Source organism: Colossoma macropomum, unplaced genomic scaffold (genome assembly GCF_904425465.1).
Source record: "Colossoma macropomum unplaced genomic scaffold, Colossoma_macropomum, whole genome shotgun sequence".
NCBI lineage: Eukaryota > Metazoa > Chordata > Actinopteri > Characiformes > Serrasalmidae > Colossoma > Colossoma macropomum.
The window spans coordinates 11,312,177-11,334,676 of NW_023494792.1; the positions used below are offsets into that span (position 1 = coordinate 11,312,177).

The 22,500-nt window shown below is 40.6% G+C and overlaps 2 protein-coding genes across 4 annotated transcripts in view; one reads left to right on the plus strand and one right to left on the minus strand.

Annotated features, from left to right (window-relative positions):
• The window catches only part of ldlrad3 (low density lipoprotein receptor class A domain containing 3), a 103,003-nt gene extending 91,375 nt beyond the window's left edge, over positions 1-11,628 (plus strand). Inside the window, exons 5-6 of the mRNA XM_036575931.1 lie at positions 7,946-8,345; positions 9,596-11,628. Coding sequence (XP_036431824.1) covers positions 7,946-8,345; positions 9,596-9,806 — 611 coding nt within the window. The 3' untranslated portion in view covers positions 9,807-11,628. The remainder of the gene's footprint in view (positions 1-7,945; positions 8,346-9,595) is intronic.
• The window catches only part of LOC118811601 (genetic suppressor element 1-like), a 63,601-nt gene continuing 52,555 nt past the window's right edge, over positions 11,455-22,500 (minus strand). For all 3 annotated transcript variants that reach the window (XM_036575928.1, XM_036575930.1, XM_036575929.1), the window contains exons 8-16: positions 21,660-21,963; positions 18,677-19,236; positions 18,247-18,359; positions 17,862-18,135; positions 16,753-16,866; positions 16,260-16,652; positions 15,093-15,374; positions 14,878-14,981; positions 11,455-13,345 (exon numbers count right to left, since the gene is read on the minus strand). In XM_036575928.1, the coding sequence (XP_036431821.1) occupies positions 13,208-13,345; positions 14,878-14,981; positions 15,093-15,374; positions 16,260-16,652; positions 16,753-16,866; positions 17,862-18,135; positions 18,247-18,359; positions 18,677-19,236; positions 21,660-21,963 (2,282 nt within the window). In that variant the 3' untranslated portion in view covers positions 11,455-13,207. The remainder of the gene's footprint in view (positions 13,346-14,877; positions 14,982-15,092; positions 15,375-16,259; positions 16,653-16,752; positions 16,867-17,861; positions 18,136-18,246; positions 18,360-18,676; positions 19,237-21,659; positions 21,964-22,500) is intronic.

A 22,500-nucleotide genomic window follows, 5' to 3' on the forward strand; every position in this document is an offset into this window, starting at 1 on the left:
AGATGGAGAGAGAGGTGCGAGAGAATGTTATGAGTTCTGAGATCGTGGCACTCAATGAAGCGGCTAAGTTATTATGGAATGGACAAATGGAAGAGAGATGAAGCATGAAAAGGTTTGAAGCTCAGTGCACTGAGACTGTTCAGGGCCGAGAAACGCCTCCAGCTCCCACAGAGTGGGCCAAGAGGGTGTACAGTAGTGTGAATGTGTGTTTAGATCTTGTCTCCTCACTGTTTAAAAGGCAGAGAAGCTCTCAGAGTCGCACAGCAGTGGGCTGGCAGGGAGAGGAATTGTTTTTTATTTGACTTTTTCTTTATTTGCTGTGTTCTGTTATTCTGTCCTCAAGTGCTTGTGTGTGTGTGTGTGTGTGTGTGTGAGCAAGAGAGAGAGAGAGAGAGAGAGAAGAGGGGGTGTGTGGGCGTGTGTATGGGTGTTGCAGTTAGTTCTGGAGGTCTTTCAGGCAGATGGCAAACCCCCTGTTCTGGCACCGTTAAAAAATATTCACCCTGCTGGTGCTCTGGAAAACAGCCTGTAATGTAGGGGGTCTCTGTCTTTGTCTTTTTTTTTTCCAGTCTCTCTCTCTTTCTCTCTGTTTCTGTTTCTTTCTGTCTTTCTATCTCTCTCTCTCATAGTCTCTCTGCCTGTCTCTCTTTCTTTCCCTCCTTCTGTTTGTCTGTCCCTCTTTCTCTTCTCTTTCTTTCTTTCTTTCTTTCTTTCTTTCTTTCTTTCTATCCATCTCTACATTTTTTCTATTTCTCACTTTCTTTATTTCTCTCTCTCTCTCTCTCTCTCTCTCTCTCTCTCTCTCTCTCTCTCTCTCTCTCTCTGTATGTTGTTTTTTTCCGTTTCTTTGTCTTTCTTCAGTTCTTTTTAACAGAGTGATATTCAGTGCTACATATGGAGATGTGCTGCTCCCTGCTGGTCACTCAGGTCAGAGTAGCACCAGTTTCACTCATACTTTGCCTTTCAATTACAGCTATTCTTACTTCTTTCTTTGGTGAATGTGAGATTTATTTATTTATTTTTAAGCTATTTAGTGCATTTTTAAAATTCACGGTACACTTTCATATCCAGCCTTTTATTTCTGGACCGTGCTGCATAATTCAGATCATTAAAAAACCGCAGAGTGCCTCCTCTGAAAACCTTTTTTAACCCCACTTAACAATTGTATGTGCGTGTGTGTGCGTGTGTATGTGTGTGGGTGTGGGTGTGTGCACATGTGCGTTTGTGTGCGTGCGTGTCTGGTTGAGCTGAAAGCTCTTATTTGAGCTGATTTGTGTGGAGAGCGTAATCTGACAGAACGCTCATTACCATTTTCATAGGCAAGTGACCAATCAGAGACAGAGTGCTCTTTAAAAACATTGTATCCAAGCAACCAATGGCATGTTTTTCTACTGTACTACAAAAACACAAAGGGATGTGCTGCAGACAAGAGTCGCTTTACTGGCCTGTGCAGCACAGTGTGCTTTATACTGTTAACAGTACCATGTGTCATCATGTGTACAACCAAACAAACAACAAATTAAACATCTACTTTAGTTGTTTAACAATTTAATTGAATAATTTCCAATAGCAGTACCATACACATTTGTGTAAATCTGCAGTTATTAAGCAAATCCTAGCTTTTGTATTGTCTTAATGCTCAGTTCACTGACCTGTTCTCTCTGTAAGGCTGCCAAGTGTGGTGACTGTACATTTATTTGCTTTAATATTTCTATATGATTAATATATGTTACTTCAACACAGTTTGGTCATTTAGTTTATGTACCTTTTGCAATAATTGTGTTATGTAATTGTGTAATAGATTTTATTCATGTAGAAATTATATACATTTAAATCAAGGCAATTAAATACATCTTTTCTTTCCCATAGACAGTGTGAAGGACAGCAGTTTGTCCTTCTGATAAACCGTGATTGTTTGACATCATGGTTTAACTGCAGTAGAAAAAGGCAAAGTATTTTTAGACTACACCTCACAAAGGAGACACAACAGCCCATTCTTATGGGACCTACGCTGATATATCACAACAGCTGCCTACACAGAACGATGAGCGTGGTGTGTGGCAGACAGTTCAGTTGCCATTTTTTTTAATTCTGATGTAAATCTTAGTCTTTTTTGTACATGTACACATTTTTGTCATCAAAAATGTTTCTTTTTTTTGTGGCAGCAGGGACACTTAATTGACAATTGATTTGATTTTAACACTGAAACTCAAATTTCCTTCAACATTGTTAGTGAGATATCTGTATCATTACAGGAGTACAAAATCAGCGTAATCTGTTTATTTCAGGAGAATTATGATGCCAGTGATGACGTTTTTGCGTTTGTGCTGGAAATAGAATTCAAACTGTTTTTGTCTTTCTCTCACACTGAGACCTTCTGTGGTGTCAGTATGCATGATGATCTATGTATATGTGGTTGTGTGTGTCTGTTTGTCTGTCCTTGCTTGTTAGCAGTGACAGCTGAGAGAGCTCAGTGGGAGTTCCTGTACTGAGCTGGATGTCTGTCAGGTTTGGATGACACTTGTGATTGATCCCCAGTGCAGAACTCCATGACTGGGCCCTTTTGTTTCTTCTAGGTGCTTTCCAGCATGGAGCTCGCTCACAATATTCCAGTCACCGCAGATTTCCAATGTACAAACAAACGCGCATTTGGTAACTTTTATTGGAGATGGAGCACAAATCTGATTCCTTTCCTGCCTGTTGTTTTTGCAAATCTACGATTCCAGCCTTTTTGTTTTTCATCTGTTTTTAAAGAAATTGTGGCTCAGGTATGATTAACTTTACATTTTAAAAGATGCTTCATATACCAATCAGCCATAACATTAAAATCACCTCATTTCTACTCTCATTGTCCATTTCATCAGCTCCACTTACTATATAGGTGCACTTTGTAGTTCTACAGTTACAGACTATAGTCCATCTGTTTCTCTGCATACTTTGTTTGCTCCCTTTTACACTGTTCTTTGCAGTTCAGGACCCCCACAGGACCACCACAGAGCAGGTATTATTTGGGTGGTGGATCATTCGCAGCACTGCAGTGACACTGATGTGGTGGTGTGTAAGTGTGTGTTGCGCTGGTATGAGTGGATCAGACACAGCAGGTGTGAGGTTGTGTCAAGCTTGCCGGTAGGTGTGGAATAAGGCTTGTGTTATGAGATGACATCACCTTGTAACAGAGAAAAGGGCTGGAATTCCAACAAGGCATTTCAGTCAGCTGAGAAACATGGTTTCTAGTGGAGAGTGTTACACCCTCTGGCATATACTTTGGGCTTTGTGACTTTGCAGATTGTTTACATGAAAAAAAACTATATAACACACCAAAGAGGAGGAAAAAAAACAGAAAAGCAGAATAGGTCCCCTTGAATGTTATGGCTGATCAGTGTAAATTAAGATTTGATCACTTTATTGTCCACCCTCCTTGTTTGAGGAGGTTATATCAGTCTACCACATTTAGTTTTGCAGGGCAAGACAAGAATACACATCTGGGGACAACTTGTTAAACTTGTGGTGCTGGGTTACAACAAAATTCACTGCTATCAAGGCATCGCCCCCTCTGAAACACTGAATTCCTCTACAATTGATATCAAAAGAAAAACAAAAGCTAGCAAAATGCTGTCACAAGCTAATGGAACTGTTTTTCCTTTGCAAGACATCGTGATGTCACACGTGGCTCTCATCTCCTTACTTATTTGGAGTTCTGTACTAGGACTTTTCAGCCATGCATAGTCTAATGACAGGCTTGTCATTTATTTGACAACACTGATGAGCGCACCTTCACCCCTACCTTAAACTTTGCCTTCACAAAGCGTTGGATTAGTTTAGAAGTTTCACAGTCAGTTTGTTTCCACTCTACAAGATCACGTCAGGCCCAGAAAGACTAACTACAGGGACAGACAATGTACCACAAACCGCTCCTCTTTACCCTTTGCCTCTGCTTTGCTCAACAGCGGTCTCCATTGTGGAGCTCCGTGACAGGGCTCCATCATGGCTCACTCTGAGCGACTAGTCAGATGGCCCGAGGACAGACTCAAACTGTCACACACTTCAAACTCATGCGCACCCCCTCCCCATGTCCTGTACAAATGCTCTGAAAGGTTGCTTTTTGTTCCACCAGCTCAGCATGTTGGAAGGACAATATTGTGAGAAGACAAATAAAGAGTTTTTTGCCCCTGTACTGAAGTGGAAATTAGAAGAGAAACTTCCTCAGCATGTAAATCAGCTGGTGTTCATTAATGGTTTGGCGGCTGGGAAGAGAGCAGCGTGGGCTTGTTTGTTGCAGACCAACAAAAACATCACTCCTTTGTTTAGGGGAAAAAGTGTGTATGATCAAAGCATCTGAGACTGGCTGCTAAAGGGAAAACAAAAGTGTGACTAAGCCAGTTCACTCACCAGCTCTCTGTAAGATGCCTGCTTTCTGCAGGCCACAGAGCAAAATGAGAATGTGCCAAGGCTAGTGGTGGGATGATAATTGGATTTTAGTATCAAAAAATTATCATAGTAAATGTTTTGTACCAATAAATGCATTTAAAATAAAAGACAATACTCATGTTTGAACTGATGACAGTTCTTGAGGCTGTAGCCTGTTTTATTCAGCACTGAAGAACGTGCTGAATTAAATCCAGTAACAATGAAAGCAGTAATGAAGTATTATTATACCAACAGAGGTATACAGGGATTTGTAACATTTTCTGCCTCTAACCCAAAATGTTGCTCTACTATTGATTTGATTTCATGTTTTTCTTGTCAAGCAGCTGCACATAGTCACTTCTGTCCAATGCTGTCACCATTAGCTTAACTAGTCATTTATTCTGGGTCCAGTAATAAAATACTTCAATCAATTCTTAAAAAATATGCAAAATGAAATCATTAGCATGTAAATGAAGTAATTCAGAGTGGTTTAATGTGAAATTCTCCATTCTAGAGAAACTTGTCAAGTTAGCATTGTTCACAACAGTGGTGATAGAAAACAGACATTTAAAATGTTAAATGACTATAAAAGCCCAACTACAGAAAGTTGTTCAATGCAATGGTTATGAACATGTTGCCTGATAACCCTAATATACATTTTAAAAGCCATACATGGTGGAGAGTTACATTCAGGGTATAATAATGCACAATTACCCCAAAGGAAAACTTATTTTTTGGATTTACCACTATTTTAACATTAAAACATTACATTGTAATTACAATATTATATATTAAAACTTAGATGTGTATGTGCACTGGTTGTTTTTGACACTGGTTGTTTCTCTACAATGCAACATGTCACATCAAATCACAATGAGTTTTTTCACATCTCAATAACTGATGTAAGCAGAAATTTTGAAAAATTATGTTACTCCCCTTTAAAGTCGTTTCATCGGTTTTATTTCCATGGGTTATAACTGCATGTAATGTAACCAGTGAAAAGTAGTACAATAATATCAGTGCAAATGAAAACCATGAAAAAGCATGAAAAATGTTTGCACTTGGTAATGTATTTACATCTACAATCATGTCACGGTCCTGTTTTTGATAGCGTAAAGGAAAAAATTCTCATCTTTCTCCCTTATAAGACTAGTGAGATAATAGGTTAGACGCCACATTATACATTTGCTAACAGCAGATGTAGCATTCCATTTCCCTGTTGAGAGCTCACCTTTTCATTTCTGTCAGAGAGGCAGTAAAGTGCACTATGGCACACTAGAGGACAGATGGTCGTCTCCAAACCCACATTTTGCCAATCACATCCCTTAAGGGGCTATTGGCAGGTCAATGTGTGCCTATAGCAGTGCTCTCTGTGCTGTCACTGCCCTGCTATTCTCCTCCACCTTGCTGTGCAGAACGGTGGAGTGGCAGCCCTCGTACAGCTGGAGCGAGGGGACGAGATGAAGAGAGTGCTTGTGCGTGTACACATATCGTGCTTTGTTCTGTTGTGTGCGTTACTGTGCATGTGTGTGTGTGTGTTTTATTGAGTGCATAATCTGCTCCAAGAGTGCTTGTTGAATGTCAAGTTCCTGCTCTGAGCTCCATGGAATCTCCATGGTAGTAAATTAGCAGTGGGATGGAGTGGATGAGAAGAAGAGAGGGGGATGTGGGAAAGCACTCCAGCCTGATTAAAGTGGCCCGTGTTTCACAGAGAGGGGAGGGCGGACATTCTGAACAGTCCCTCTGATCTTTTACCATATGGAATGTCTGTTTATGGTTTTAGAGAGGTCACTGGTTACACGTTGGTTTGTGGCAGCTAAAAACCTTAAAGACGTGCGTATCTTAGAGCTGCAACTAGTGATTATTTCTATAATCAATAAATGTACTAATTGACTATGATTAATTGACTAATCAAACCATTATACCTTGTGCAGTTTCCACTCACCTCATCCCCATCATGGCACCACCATTGTTTACAGTTCCATCTGTGCCACTGGTGATATCTTCTTTTATGGTGCAACAAAACAACAGAAGTCATCTGTTCACTTCCTGCAGTGAACATGATAGGGCCACTTTCCCAGGCCAGATTCAACTTAAATGTAGACACACAGTTGACGCTCCAGGACTAGGCATAACCCATATCTGAAAATCTGACTCAGAGTATTATATAGCACTGTTATTTTTAGTAAACAGTGTGCCAATGCATGCCTGACATTAACATTATAAAGCATATATATTGTTTTTAAGTAAACAACACTTCAACACATACATTGTTTTCCATTTTTGATTTTGTTAACAACAAACTGACTTTGTCAGCTAATCTCTGCTGCTGTTTATTTATTCTTCAAGTTTGTATTTTCAGTCATGTAACTTATGTATTGAGCATAGAAATCAAATGGCACGAGCAACTAAAGGGAACCAGCCCAGTGGAAGAATGCCATAAATATTCCATTGAGTTAACAGCCACAGACATGTCACACACCAAATAACATGCAGTTGTATCTGCAAGCCTGCTCGTACAGCACATTATTATAACCAGTTTACAGGGATGGTCCAGGTTTATCGAGTGGCAGAGACAGCCAGGGCTACTTTCACCTGTATTCACCACCCAGATTGTTAAAAGGCCTACATAATGAGAAAAATCTGCCACGAAAACTTAACAATGTGCAGCATAATATCAGTGTTTGAGAGCTTTGTCTATAGCTATGGACCCACTCTAGCCTTTCTCTTTCTCTCTCTCTCTGGCTTTACTGCAGGGAGCAGTAGTTCAGGAAAAAAAGATCTGTTACCGTGCACTGTAATTAAATGTCCTCGTTTCTCTCACTCCCCTGTCCTTTTCTCTCCACTCTCCTCAATCTCTTTATACCTAATAACATTCCCTCTCCTGCTGAATTAGGCGTTCCTTTTGTTCCTCGGTCTCTAAGTAGCTGTCAGGCGCTATTCAGACATGCCTGGCACCAGAGTCGCTCGCAGAGAGGCACCTCTGAGTCTGTTTGTGCTGAAATAATTACACGGGTAATATCCCTTTGAGTGGTAGTGTTGGGGCCTGATCTGTGCCTAAATCGTTCAGAGAATGAAAGAAGGAGAAAGAAAAAGAGACAGAGAGAGAGTCCTCTATGCCTTGTGAGAGCAATAAACGTTATTGGATTCTTCTCAACATCTCCTCTAGCCACTCTTGTTATCAGGGACAATGACAAAGCTCATCGACTGTTTTTTGTTTTTATGTCACAATTTCGTAAAATTCTCACCACAGTATATAACAACAGACTAATACGAGCAAGAGGGCTTGGCCTTGTCTGCTCATCTAATTGACTTTTCTCTGGAGAGATTTATGACCATGGACCTCAATACGAAGACCAACTACAGAGATATTTTATGAAGACAGGCTTTCTTCTTCTTTTTTGTCTACAACAGGTGTTGGGAATGGCTGACTGTAATCTTATTTAACACTGGCAAAATGAAAGTTTTTTTTTCACAATACACATCTCCAATGTCTCCCTGGCACAATACTGTAATGTATTGTATCTGCTCCCTGCAGAGTCTCCAGGTCAGGACTTCGTAACGCTGGACTACCGGCTGCGCTACTACCCCAGCATCACCTACGCCGTGATAGGCAGCGCAGTCATCTTTGTCCTGGTAGTAGCGCTCTTGGCCTTGGTTCTGCACCACCAGCGGAAGCGCAGTGTTCTGTTGCCCCGTGGTGTCCGAGGGGGTCCCCACCACCATCACCACCACCAGCCCCTGCTGCTGTCCAGGCTGGTTATTGTGGACAGGGGTCACGTCCACACGGCTGGCGCTGGCCTCTCACCTCCATCCTCCTCTCCATCGGGACAGTTCAGCTCAGCACACAGCCTGCAGCTGCTCTCCAGCGCCCTCTACCCCAGAGGAGCTCCACTAGACTCCCCTCCTTCATACTCGCAGGCTGTGCTGGACGTCAGGTAGGATGTGTCGCCACTAACACCATCTTCCAAGGCCATCTAATCATTTAGTTTTTATCCCTATAGACTCTAGGCTTATTATTCAGTTATTAATCTTAAAGTTGACCTGAAATCAAAATGATGAGTATCGCTAAATATGACCAGGGACCGGTAACAAACGTTGTTAGTTCATGTCCCCGGGCAGGAAAAAATAATATTAACCAATAATATCATGTTCCACTTTCCTCTCCCATGACTCCCTCTTCATCAAGCAAAAACACTTACCCAGCTCACAGACCCACCCTAACGAGTTTCACTCTGAAATATATCACGGTACAGAAGGGAAATGCACTGTGATTTCCAGAGATTTTAAATCAATACTCATAGTTTCTTCTATTACTGTATAAAGCACTTTGAGCTGCCACCGGTATGAAAAGTGCTCCAGAAATAAAAGCTATTATTACATTGTTATTATTCATTCCTATAGAGTTAAAGGCTTTATTATCCCGTAACTCTGAATTGCCTGGTAACTACTATGAAACTGAAATGTAAGGCTCTGAGAGTGTATATGAGTAGTTCTTAGAGTGAGGAGGAGAATTCTGATGCCTGGGTCCTCAGTGTGTAAGGGCTTAATACTGCAATAGAAATATTGAAAATGTGTGTTAGGCCTTGGGCAGTATTGTTAAATATCATATGATGATTTATTTTTCCATATTATTCGATATAGACGGTTATCATTATGCATATACAGTCATGTGCAAAAGTTTCAAACTACATGTTTTGTTGATTTTCCAAGTGAAAATAAGTTAACACATCATCTACAGAGAACAAATTTTTTATCAACCTGTAAAATTTACAGTTGTTACTTTTTTATTTGAGGATTTACCCATAAACAAAATGAATCGTGAATCATGTGATATGTTAATGCAATATTATAAGGTTCAGGGCTGGTTAAAATACATTTGCAGCTATAGCCCCAGAAGCAACTGCCATATGATGACCCTTTCTACACTGAGTGTATGCACTAACTGTCGAGCGTGTTTTAGCTGTTATGAGTGACTGTCTAGACTTCCTCTCCCTCACAAAACAGCCCAGTTAAAGTTCTTCCTATAGCACTAAGTACCAGTCGTTGGTACAGTAGTTGAACATGGGTTCATTAACTTTGTTGAGCTTGTATCAATTACCATGATATATTTGAAAAATATTGTTATTCAGTACCACGCAGCACTATTTCATCACGTTTTGTGACCCTAAAATGTCTGTCCTTGCAGTCGACCTCCGTGGTTTGACCTCCCGCCTCCCCCGTACCCTCCTGATGGTGAAGCTCCATGTGAGAGAGAGCCGCCAGTTTATGAAGCTTCTACAGAAGAGCCCAGGTCATCCCAGGCCCGGAGTGTCACCCCCAGCCTCAGAGCTGAGGCAGGACAACCCCGTAGCAGCAGCTCCGGCTCCAGCTCCATGGAAGAGCCTCAGCAGCTGTAGCCCTCAAATGAGGACACACTTGTACATAGGACTAAGAACCATGTAGGGGACTGACCCTATGGAAAGCTATACGAGACCAACACGTCTTGTAGTTTAGGAATGATGAGTACAGTGGACTCGCAAATGGACTTGCTTCAGTTATGGAACATAAAAGGATGCTCCAAGCACTTGGACCAACAGTTTAAAAGCAGTTTCTTGTGTCAGTGCTGGTGGAAGTCGCCATCTTCTGGTGAACATGAAACATGACAACTCATGAGTTTACATGGGGGATGAGAAACTGTGAGGATGCACTGGGTGCAGAGCTCATGACTAACAATGAGTGAAGAGAAGGCTTCTTCAGGCCTCTGACACATACCCTTGAGAAGGGTACTTTATAAGACTTTTAGACGCTGCATCAGAATGACGCAGATAGCAAACAATAGTGAATTCACCTCAGAATAGCTGTCTGAGTCATGGACAGTATTCTATTCCTATTAGTTTCTTTTGATTTGTTTTGTTTTTTTTACCCCACACTTTTGAACACTCCTAAAATCACTATGCAATGTGAATTGTGTATGATTGATGTTAAACATATATTAAGAAAAGAAGAGCCTTAGGGGAAGCATGATATAGTGTACTTGTACATGTAAAAAGCATCTAAGAGAGATGACCTACCCTATTCCCATCATTGAAGCACTTGTTAAATGACCCTATTAATGTTTAATTCAGCCTTTTTTAATAGCAAACTCCATAAAGAGTGAGCTCAGTCTGAACCACTGCTTTATCGTGGCCTTGTTTCTGAAGACTGGAATGATCTTATACTATAATGTTATTATAGTACTACAGAATTTCTTACTTTTTTCAAAATTTGTCTGCAGTGAAAGCTGTTTTCTGATCATTTGTCTCAGCAAATATCATTGAATTTGATCTGTTGTACTAAACCTCATTTATATCACCACTCTCATTAACCGACTGCATGCTGTAGGAATAGATATTTGGGGCATGCTGTATTTAACGGTCAGTAGTTAAAGCCATCGTGCCTTACACTCAAAAGCCTTTGGATTTGTAGAAAGAAATTTTAGTCATTAACTAAACATAATTCTAACACACTTAACTCATCATCCTTGTCTTGTAAAGTCACTGGTCACTGCTTTTTTGTATTTGACAATCAGTGTAGCTGGTTCAGTATTCATGTGACAGTTTCTAATACAAATTTACATTGTGTAATAAGTTTATACAAATTTTCTACCAAATTAGTCTACTATCAGAGAAATGACTGTCTCTCTAAAGTAGCTGTAAGAAGCGTACATATGATATCTAACGTGTCTGTAAGATGTCATAGAACAATAGTCCACTTTTACAGCGGTCAGACTTAAATGCATTTCACTACTTTGTTCAAGCTTTGAGGTAAAGATGTGACTCCTCTGTTAAACCGAACTACTATTTTTAAATATGACTTGTCAAAGATTATTTTTTTTATTATTTTAAACAGCTTGTGTGAAGGATCAAGACTTGTTTAATGCTATCATCCTATTTCTGTCCTTTTTTTCTCTGACTTGAAGGTTTCTCAAAACAATATGCTGATGTGGGAGGTGGATGAAGTGGTGTGTATTTAAAAAAAAATCTTGAACATAAATATTGTGAATAATATGTTAAACTGGAAAACATGTAAATGAAAAGTATTACTTTATTACTTATGTCTTTCTCTTGACACCTGGCCGGCAAAAAGTGCTCCAATGAGAAATTTCCTGTTACATTAGAAACGTAGAAATGAAATTTTACCAAAGCAGAAATCATATTGTTATAAGTTTCAAAATAAAAACTACAGCTCAAGTTATCACTGTACATTATCTCTGGTGAGCATTTCCTTGCAGTTTTTAAATAGGATCATGATTAAGTGACCAAACATCATCTGCATTATTTTTCAGACTTTACTTCCTTTTTGCCTGCACTTACAGCAATAAATTCATAAATAACTATTACTACGTTCGACAAATAATATATTACCTTGCACTTCATTCAAAGAAAAGGGTACAATTAAAACTTTTCACAGCATAAAAAAAAGAGGGGGACATTTTACATCATCTTTAACGCTCCTTGCCTGGCTCCTTTCTATTTTTAACACCATTTTAGCATCCAGAATTTCTTCCAGTCATTATAATGAGCTAGGTACGTCAATATGATAGCAGGTCACTGACACCAGGCTGTGTTTATTTGTGCTGGGAAGGGTCCACTAACAGGAATGCTTCTCTGTGGCAAGAACACACTGTAAACATTTCACTGCAATTAGTGCACTGCTGTCCAGTACAGTAACTTTCATGCAGCATCTCAAGTAAGTGCTCCTGTACAACGATATCAGTGACTGAAATAGCACAAAAATACTGTGGCACTTTTAGACTTTTAGATTGCAGGTCCAAACTCTGTTCTCTGGAGCTGCTATGAGCTATGGCAGCTATGAGCTGTGGATGAACACAGGACTAATTAAAGAAGGGATAGAGATTGTGCATGAGTCATTGGCTGCTGATTGGTCAGAGGAATTATAATGGTCTTGGCCTTGGAGCAGGAGGAAATGACTGACATAGCACTGACCATTAGCAAAGGGCAGGATACTCTCATTAGAATTCTTTCTTTGTTTCTTCCTCCACATCTCTCCCATACTGACCAGCAGAAACTCACTTTTTTTTCTCCCATTAAAAGCATTCAAATATTAAAATGGCAGGCTTTGTAATTATAGCACAATAATAAAACAAAATAATAAAATCATACAAAACTCAGCAATATGTACATCAGATTCTGAAGCAATGATAAATTTCAATTTCTATCAGTAATAAACTGTTTATTTCTCCCCCTTTTAAAGTCATTCTGTCCCACAGTTTAGTAGCAGAGGGTTAACAGTTCAGTTTTAAGTGCATCATGATTATTAAGTGGAAGAAGGACATGGGCCCAGCACATGGAGGAATCAAGGAGCTCCTCTGCTGTCCTCAAGTCACGGATTGGCTGCTTCTGGGCATCTGCTGTTCGGTCAGGCAGGTTTCGGCCCTCCAGTGTGGGAACTGTGTGGCTGGTAAGCGACTGGCTATTATTTTTCTATATTTGGGCATTGCAGCTTCTGGCAGTAGGGACTGTAGAGTTAAATACAGTGAGTACAGGCTTCTCAGTGCTGGCCAGTGTTTCATTCAGAAGTTAGCATCCTTCTTCAGTTTCTTAGACCAGCATACAGCTCTAGGACAAAGCCAGCCCACTTCCAACTAGTGTGACTGCAGCCAATTCTTCCACTGCTGCACTGACCAGAAGAAGTTTAAGCACTACAGTTTAATCCCCTCTCTTCCTCTTCAATGCAGTGCTCTTGCCCCAGCTCCCAAGCTGGGAGCTGGGTGCTGGTTGCCCAGATCCCTAATGGTCAGTCAGCAGGGTAAGTGGGGTCACCTGGGGGGCGGCCCTTTATAGTGGCTCCTGTGCAAGTGCAACGCCGGCAATGCCAAACACTTCCTGAAGTGCTCGAGTTCAGCATGCATGCGCTCTCTCTCCAGTGCCAGCCTCTGCCTCTGTGCCAACAGCTCCTAATGAACGAGAGTCATAACAGAGAAAATGTCAGAGAAGAAGGTTAACACTGGACTTTGCATAAACGTAAATTGTACATATACACAGGCATTCAAAAGTTTGGAATCACTGTATTCTATAAAATTTTAAAAAATGAAGGAAAATGTATTAAAAGATTCAACTAATTAGTAGGAAGCTGTGAAAAAAGAAGACAGTGTAGATGTGTCCAGGATGATGACCAGAGCTGTAGATGATTCCATAATAGAAAGTTATAGTAAAATAAACACAAAACCATGCCTAATCTGAAGGGTTCTGGACTGCACATAAAACAGACACAGATAAATTAGGAATGTCCTGATCAACTTTTTCTGACCCTGATCCCAATGCAATTTTCTTAATAATGAGTTTGTACTGACACAGAGTCTCATCCACTATTTGTATTTTCATACCAACCCAATTGCTTGGCTACCAACTACTTTAATATACTATGGTAAAATCACTTCATTTTTAATAGGTGCACTGTCTGACACTCTCAATTTAAATATTTTTTACATTTTTTAAAACCACTTTTTTTCAACATGACCACTACATGGTGTCTGGAATACGCTACTTTCATATTTCAAATTGCTCTTTAACATAATTCCACACTGCAGACAATTAGAGCGGTTGTTATGTTCTGAAAACTTTCTGCAAGTTGTGGATAATATTACCTTATGTCAGATTTACATGGTCTAAATAGACAGCAAACTGACCTTGAAGGGGAATTCCACATTTTATTCCAGATTTCTGAATAAGGTTTTGTTGGGATGTAATCAATCCAATAATCCAGAGTGATTTGATGTGAAACGTTCTATTTTGAAGAACCTAACCAAGTCAGAGTTGTTCACAGTGGTGGTAATAGGAACTAGATGTCCAAAACATTTAATGCCTCTAAAAGCTACGACACAGAACGTTTTTACAAAAAAGAGTTCTGAATGTGCTGCCTGATGTCTGCAACATCGTTTTACAAAAGTTTTATGATAAAAAAAAAAAAACACACTTTTATGCATTCATGGATTACATACCATATACATACAAGGCACCCTAAGACAAAACAGCTCCCAAAGAACTGTTTTTTAAGAATTACCACTATTTAACCATCAACGATACATACAAAAACTCAGAAGACACGTGTAAATTCACCAGTTTTGAATAGTCAATAAAATAGATATGTGTGTTGTAGACATCATGACAAACCTGGTTCCCATCACCACAACTGTAAACAAATCAGAGTCAATAAGTTTCAATGCACCATTTCACATTAAACCACTCTGAATGACTTTGTTTGCATCTCATCAATTCAATAAAGTAGAAAGTTTGAAAAAAAATGGAGGAATTTCACTTTAAGACATTGCTGACATTTGATCGGGCTTAACCTGGCCAATAGTAATCCATTAAAATATGCCTAATTTGTCTCTGATACTGATGTTTATGATCCTAATTTTAATACTGACTATTAAGATTTGAACGGAGTGAGAAAGAAAGGAAGATGAGATGAGTCAGAGAGCCTTACCCCCATAGTGATAGAGAGCTGATCAGCAGTTACACTCAGATGATAGTGCTGAGCCTCCAGCCTTCTGCACTCACTCTGCAGAACTTCACTCTCTATACTTCTCTCTGAGAACACACACAGTGAGATTTATCAGTACTGAAGACTTCTCAAAGCTTGAGCAGACAAAGAAAACTGAGCAGCAGAAACATAACTGGTGGTCTGAGAGAGGGACTCACCTTCTATGTATTCGTGGTATGCTTCGTATATGGCCTCAATCCCCTTCCATTTGGGACTAGAACATTCCTCCTCATCTTCATCATCATCTTCATCACTGGAGTCGTCCTCAGCAGACCGCTCATCACTTAACCCTGCATGCTCCTGGTGGGCTGGTGGGTGGCAGGAGTGTCCATTGGTGTAAGGATAAGGCAGTCGGTTTAGTGGCCCCTGTTGGTCTGAAGGGCTGTAATGCACTGAGTTGTTAACCTTATGGTTCGGCTCCATGACTCCTGTAACACCTCCTAGTAAAACGACAAACAGCACTGGTCAGCTATGCACCGATACTGAAATTTTAACATTCATACCACAGAAAAAGGCACAAATAAGCAGCTGGTCACAGAATGTGTGTGTGGGAAGTATTCTTATTTAGAAAGATCCTGCTCACATCTCTAGCCATAAATGAGAGAACCATGAATCCTACAGCAGAATGCTCGGTCATCAGTCTGTGATCTGAAGCTCAAGCACAATTGGCTAATGCAGTGAAATGATGAGAGAAGTCCACCTCTTTATGGTTCAAAAGCAAAAAAATCAGGTTTTGGCTTGAACCTCATTGAGATGCTGTTCATGCTAAAAAGCCCTCCAATGTGGCAGAATTAAAGCAATTCTGCACAGAAGAGGGGCCCGAATTCCTCCACAGCAATGTGAAGCACTGTTATAGGAAGCGTTTGGACGCAGTTGCTGCTGCCAAAGGTGAGACTTTTATGTCCAGTTATTACGTTTAGAAGGCAATTACTTTTTCACATGAGTGATTTAGATGTTCTGTGTATCCTTATATCTGAAATCATTTAGTGTGACAAATATGCAAAAATCAGGAGGGGGCAAGTACTTTTGCATTACACTATATACATACTTAATACACCACTATAGCCATACAATTACTCACTGTTGGCATGTCCAATTTGCCACACTGTCCATCAACAGAAAAGACCACCATAAGACCACCTCTGACCAGATATTATTAGGGCGGTAGTTGGCCATTTTCAGCAGTGCAACAAACCCACAAGCAAACCTGTATGGTAGTTGTGTCTGATAAAATAGCTAACAAGTGTAGGTACAGGGTAGGAGTCATATAAGTGTGCTAGAGAAATCCCTTGTATGTCTTGTGCTTAGTGAATGCAGCCCCTCACCTTTGTGCTTGTGCTGGGTTTTCTGTGTGGACTGCAGCACAGACTGGTGGAACTGCTGGGCGAACTCCTCTGCGCTCAGGCTCTCCCAGTGCTGTGGTCTGCCGCTCAGGCCATTCAGTCCAGCAGCATGCTCCTTCAGAGGGACGAGGGGCGGCCTGGGGCTGGCCTGCAGGCTGGGAGGCCTCCTGATAGGGTGAACCTCTCCAAAGCGGGTGTGGTCCTGCAGAGGGGCCAGTGGAGGGGGCTCTTTAAGGCGAGGAGGGTCAGACTGGAGTCTGCGGAAGTCAGACTGACTGTTATTGTGCACATGCTTATGAGAAGCAGGAGGGGTGGGGCTACGAGAATGTGGGCGGGGCATTTCATTTGGCTGGCAGGGTGCTGATGGTGTAGGGTCTGTCAAGAAGAAAAACATTCACAGAGATGACATGATTGCAAAGAAATGAATGATTGTAAAATAATTTCTCTAAAAACAAACTCAGTGTACAGTTCCTACCAGAGGCTGTAGTGGGTGGGCTGGAGCAGGGTGTGTGTGTAGCATATCGGAGTGTGTCGAGGGTCACAGTTTTCTGTTTGATAGCATCCAGCAGAGTCACTACTTTCTCCTTCTCTGCAGACAAAACAAAAAATAAATTTCTGTTTTTTTCCCCTTTTTCTCGTTATGATGTAATTGCAAAAGAAAGTTAGATGCAATATCCATAATAAACAGACGATTGTACATACTGTAATGTTTGGTAAGAATTGTGCTCACATTATAATTTTTGCTCAGATTCAATGTTTTTGCATTCGTGTTTGTAAGCCACCCATGTCATTAATGTGAACTAGGCTTGAGCTGACTGACATCAATATTGTGAATTGGCAATTATTTCCATTTAATGTGAGTGCCAATCAAGTTGTATGATTTAAATATCAGAAAATAAGCCATCCACAGCTTTAGAATGGGTGAAAGTAATCATATCTGTCATATCTTCTATTCTTTTAGTGTGTTTTCTTTGAACGTGTTCAGATTAGTCTAAACATGTTGTCTTGTTTCAGAATTTTCTGTTGCAGTGCATAACAGTACTTTTTTAACCATAGTAGTGCTTAAACTGATAAAGCCATTTTGCAGCATTCCACACACAGAACACTTTACTGAAACACGAACAACAGGCTTGAATGATTTTGACATTCTGATTACATCAAAGTTACTAAAAATAAAGACAACGCCTATTATTGTTATTAATAGCTTACTAATAATAACAGGCAGAAAACCCAAAAAAGTGAAGCTGTAATAACAGCAGGCTGAGTTCACATGGTAAGCCTTTTTTTATTATTTTAACTTGAACCAATTTGTAGGCCGCAAACGCATGATTTATTAAACCTGTAGCAACAATACCAAATCATACCAGTTAGCTTATAAGTTTCTGCACGGAAACATTTTTCTTTTCTCTGGTCTTCTGCATAATGTTACTACAGTACCTGCTGTGCTGAACAGGGTTACTGGAGAAAGATGCTACAGATATTGATTAATAGGATTTGTGCTGTGTGAACCTTGCCTAGAATTTTTGCTTGTAAATGTATCAGAGAATATTGAGAATATATGTGTGTGTGTATGTTAATACAAACCTATCCTCTGCTCTTGGCTGACATGGTTGAGGTTGAACATACTGAGGAAGTGCTTCTTGTCCTCTAGTTCAGGCACACTGTCCATGTCCTCTGGGCTGTAGCGTGTGGTCAGGCTGGGTGTGGGAGTGGGCGGCGCCTGCCGTTTGCCCTGCACAGGTTCAGGGGAGGGGCTGCGTTCCTTCAACATCCTCCTCCTCTTTCTCCGCTTTCTCTCCAAAAGCTCATCACGGCAGGAGAGTGTGGTCAGACCAAACATGCCCAGGAAGTCCAGTTTCTGCAAAGAGAGAGACAGAGAGAGGGAGACACATGAGCCATGCATAAACAGACTACAGCAGCAGGATGAGTTAGAGATAGATGAATATGTAGAGACGAAGGAAGGATGTACCTCTTTAGACTGGTCCAGTTTGAGAGGGGGCTGCTCAGCCACTCTTCTCAGATGAGCTCTCACCTCCTCTTCATCACTCTCATCATACGAGTCATCCAGCTCATAGTAATAACCTGAAACACAAACCACAACGTAAGAAACATACAGAAACCTACACAATTGTAAGTGCTACACTTTCTAGCATGTATAGACTAAATTATCATAGACTAAGTCGAAAGCTTAGAATCTGCACTTTTAACAGAAATTCTCTGCAAGAAATAATTAATGTCAGATTACTCCATGCTTTTGTTATGGCCAACGATTCCTGCATCCTCTATGGATTAAACTCCTAAAGATTAATTAGTATCTACCAACAACAACCAAATGCTTTTTAGTCATTTCATTCTGACTATTCCTATAGTCTTCACAAGATGTTTCTAGTGAGCCCTACCCTTCTCTCTGGCCTCCCTGCGCCTCTTCTCCTCCAGGTCCAGTTTACTGAGCAGTCTACGGTGCTGCTGCAGGGCCTCATCATACACCAGCATGGGCTCTACAGCTCGGCCAGGTCCCTGAGAAAAGGCCCTGATTGGAGAAGCAGCTCTCTTAGGGACTCTAAGCTCTGCGTAGGGGCCAGGCAGGGCCAGAGAGACCCTCTGCTGGGTCAGAATGCTCTGAGTAGTCTTCTCTAGATCTGCAAGGAAGGTGCTGTGCTCCAGGAGGCTGTGCGCTCTCGGTGGAGGGACCCTGTCAGGACACTCCAGCCTCCTGACCCCCTCCTCACTCCGGTCCGGTTTGGTCAGCCCTGGGGGAGGACGGCTGGGGGGTAATGGAGGGTCATATCCTCGACGCGTGTGAGATGGTGTATCGATAAGGGAGGCAGGGTTCCAGAGAGTGGTAGGAGGGTTAGCATGGTGGTCCCGAGGGGGAGGTTTAGGGGAAATGAGAGGAGGTGGTGCCCCCAAATGGTGAGGTAGGTCTCTGACGTTCATGTCCTGATGGTGTGGGTTAGACCTACAAACAGAGATGCGAGAGCAGCTTAAATCAATATCAATGGCTCTACTATAGAAGACAGGCTACTTCTTCTTTGACAGAAAGTCACAGGCCGCTATTAGAATCTAACAAGTTAACAAGCTAACTAACAAGTTGGCCATCTCCCAATGACATACTGTGAGATGGAAGAGATCACCCTATATGTGCAGACTCTTAAATGAGAACAGACCCCGGATGGCGGGACTGATCTTTTCTTCCATACTTGCTTAGTTATTAATGCTTATTTAATATTCCTTTTTAAATTCAGTACTGATCAAAATACCTTATAGTACAGTGTATAATCTATAGTGTGTTTAAGTATAGTCTTTAATTCGTGGTTTTAGAGAACTGTCTATTTGACCACAAAAATTATGGAGTATCAGGAAAATGGGAATACCAGAGCAGCTCATTGTTCATGAGGAATGTCTACACTGATGAACAAGCGACCGTCAGGACAGAAAGTGGACAAACAGAATGGATGCACATTGGAAAAGGAGTTAGACAAGACTGCACACTATCACCAAACCTGCTCAACCTGTATGGTGAATATATAATAAAAGAAGTAGGACTGAAGGAAGATGATCAAAGATTCAGGATTGGTGAAAGATATGAGGATGATATGTCACTCAACGAAAAATATGGAAGACCTGAAGGTCTTTATAAGGAATGTTAAAAAACCTGTGAAAAGATGGGATTTCAGGTCAATATTAAGAAGACTAAGACTATGACAACAGAAAAGACTACTAACTTTTCCACTGATGGAGAAAAAGTGGAAATGGTGAGCAGCTTTTGCTCACTCGAATCAGATATTAACTGAGCAGAACAAGGATGAAGTAGCTTAAAAAGATCTTCAAATGCAATTATTTGTCTCTACAAACAAAGATGAGAATTGTCCAGGCTATGGTTTTCTCTGTGGTTCTTTACAGATGTGAAAGCTGGACAATAAACAAGTGAGACAGGAAATATATAGATGCATTTGAGCTTTGGTGTTGGCGAAGACTTCTGAGAGAACCTTGGCCAAACAAATGAATCCTTAAACAAATTAAGCCTCACCTCTCATTCAAAGCCCTGATAACCAAACTGAAGTTGATCTTATTTTGGACATATTCTGAGAAGAACCAATTCACTGAAAAGACCATTATGCTTGGTATAGTTGAAGGTGAAAGAGGAAGAGGATGACCAGCAACAAGTTGGATGGATATAATCAGAGGAATTATGACTCAGACACTGAGAAGCCTGAAGACTAAAAACAGATGACAGGATTTTCTAGAGAGACACCATCCATATGGTCACCAGGAGTCAGAAATGATTTGAAGGCACTTAATAATAATAACCATTTCATATTTTATCATAACAGGAAAATGATTTAGTGTTTTAGTTACACTGTGTTTTTAAAATCACGGAGTATTACTGGACTAGATTTGAACAAATTAAACAAAATAATGACAAAAAAGTAGCATGGAAAAAAAAGCCCTACTCCCAAAGTTTCCTATAGAATTCTTTGTGTCTAAAAGAAAATACTAAAACTCAAAACGACATAAAAACAACACGCAGGATGTTACCAACAGACAACAATGAAATCAAAGAGAATTTGTGGCTCAGTGTGAATGACTAAATTTGATCTGAGTAAAAAAGTGGATCACTTTCCTTTTACATATACTGTATAATTAAAGGTACTATAATTTGAAAATGTACTTCAGAACATGTGTAACTACGTAAATAACTACACACCTCTGCCTACAAATAACTAAACCATGCTGTAATAATCAGTATGGCCACAAGAGGGTGGCATTCTACAACATGTTTCCACCAAAACAAAGACAGACTGGATTCTTTTTTTCAAGAAACATTTTCTATTCCAGTTTTATTTTGGCCTCAAGCTACTCACAACCCCAGACTGACCCAGAGACTGACTGCCCAAAGAATATCCATATGATTCAGAACAAAAATGCCTGGATTACTCACAACAATCCCCACCAGATTACCTCAGAGCTCCAGCACAGATCAAGAAACTAATTAGTACCACAGAAATAAACAGCACGGTACACTGAGTAGGGTTAATATTCTGAGCATGCTACGCACCCTAGGCCAAATGTTTGCATATCACTGGAGATTTAAAAACCAAGAGCCTCTGCATTGCTTTGTGTTTAACCCTCCTGGCACTATAGTTATTGGGTCTGAAATAATAATAATTATTAAGAATAAAGATTAATAGAATTTAATTAGACATGGCCAGTCTCAAAACTAACCCTGCAGGTTACAGACTGACTGAATTATTAGGGTGTAATAAGATGATGTAAGATGCTAAAACCATATTTACATTGAATAGTCAATCCAAAAACTGAAACATATACATCTAATGCATAGTTCATTTAAAACATAACCCTGTAGTTCAGTCGTCTCACCTCTGCATGTCCCTGTGCAGTTCCTGAGGCTCTGGGCCTGGCTCTGAAGCATGCTGTCTGAATTCGGACATTGGGCCCTGTCTGTCCTCCTTCTCTGTTCTTAGTCTTCTTTGTCTGGCCAGCCATCTATCCTCCTCCCCATGGCGCTGGAGCAATGCAGCGGCCGCTAGCGCCCCCTGAACGCCCCCTGCACCCAGCCCTAAACGCCCACCAGGAGAGGGTAGCAGGCTGGGTGTGGGGAGGGACGAGTACAGGCCAGGCTGCAGTGGCTTTGGAGCCAGTACTGAGGCCTCTTTGGTTTTCTCTATGGAAAGAAAAAGACAGTTCACATTGTAGAGCAGTACATGCACACGGGTACATGCTTATTATGCCCACTGAATGTGGACAAAAAATGAATGTATGAATTTTATTAAATTAACAGCGTCTCTGAGAGACTTGAGGCTGAATTCTTAACATAGCTAGAACAAAACTGCAAAGTTTGTCTCAGTTAGTGCAGCATTAACTGATGTATGACACTGCTAAATAAGAGCAACCAACTATAAAACCAGCCACACTGGAAATGTTTTATTTTGCACCATATTTCCTCAAAATTTGCTCAAAATATGCATACGACTGTAGCTGGATGAGAGCTACAGCACCAAAAACATTTTTTTGTGACTGACATGTGGGGGGAGAGTATGAATGACCTTTAGGGGACATTCTATCAATAATTAAGGGCACTGTGAGAAAAACTGTAGCTAATAAGTAAATGAAAGTATTATTAGTAGCTCCAGTACAAAACTAAAGAAGCAAAACATGTCTTGGTTGATGAACTACATTTGGAGTCGGGGACAATAGTGTA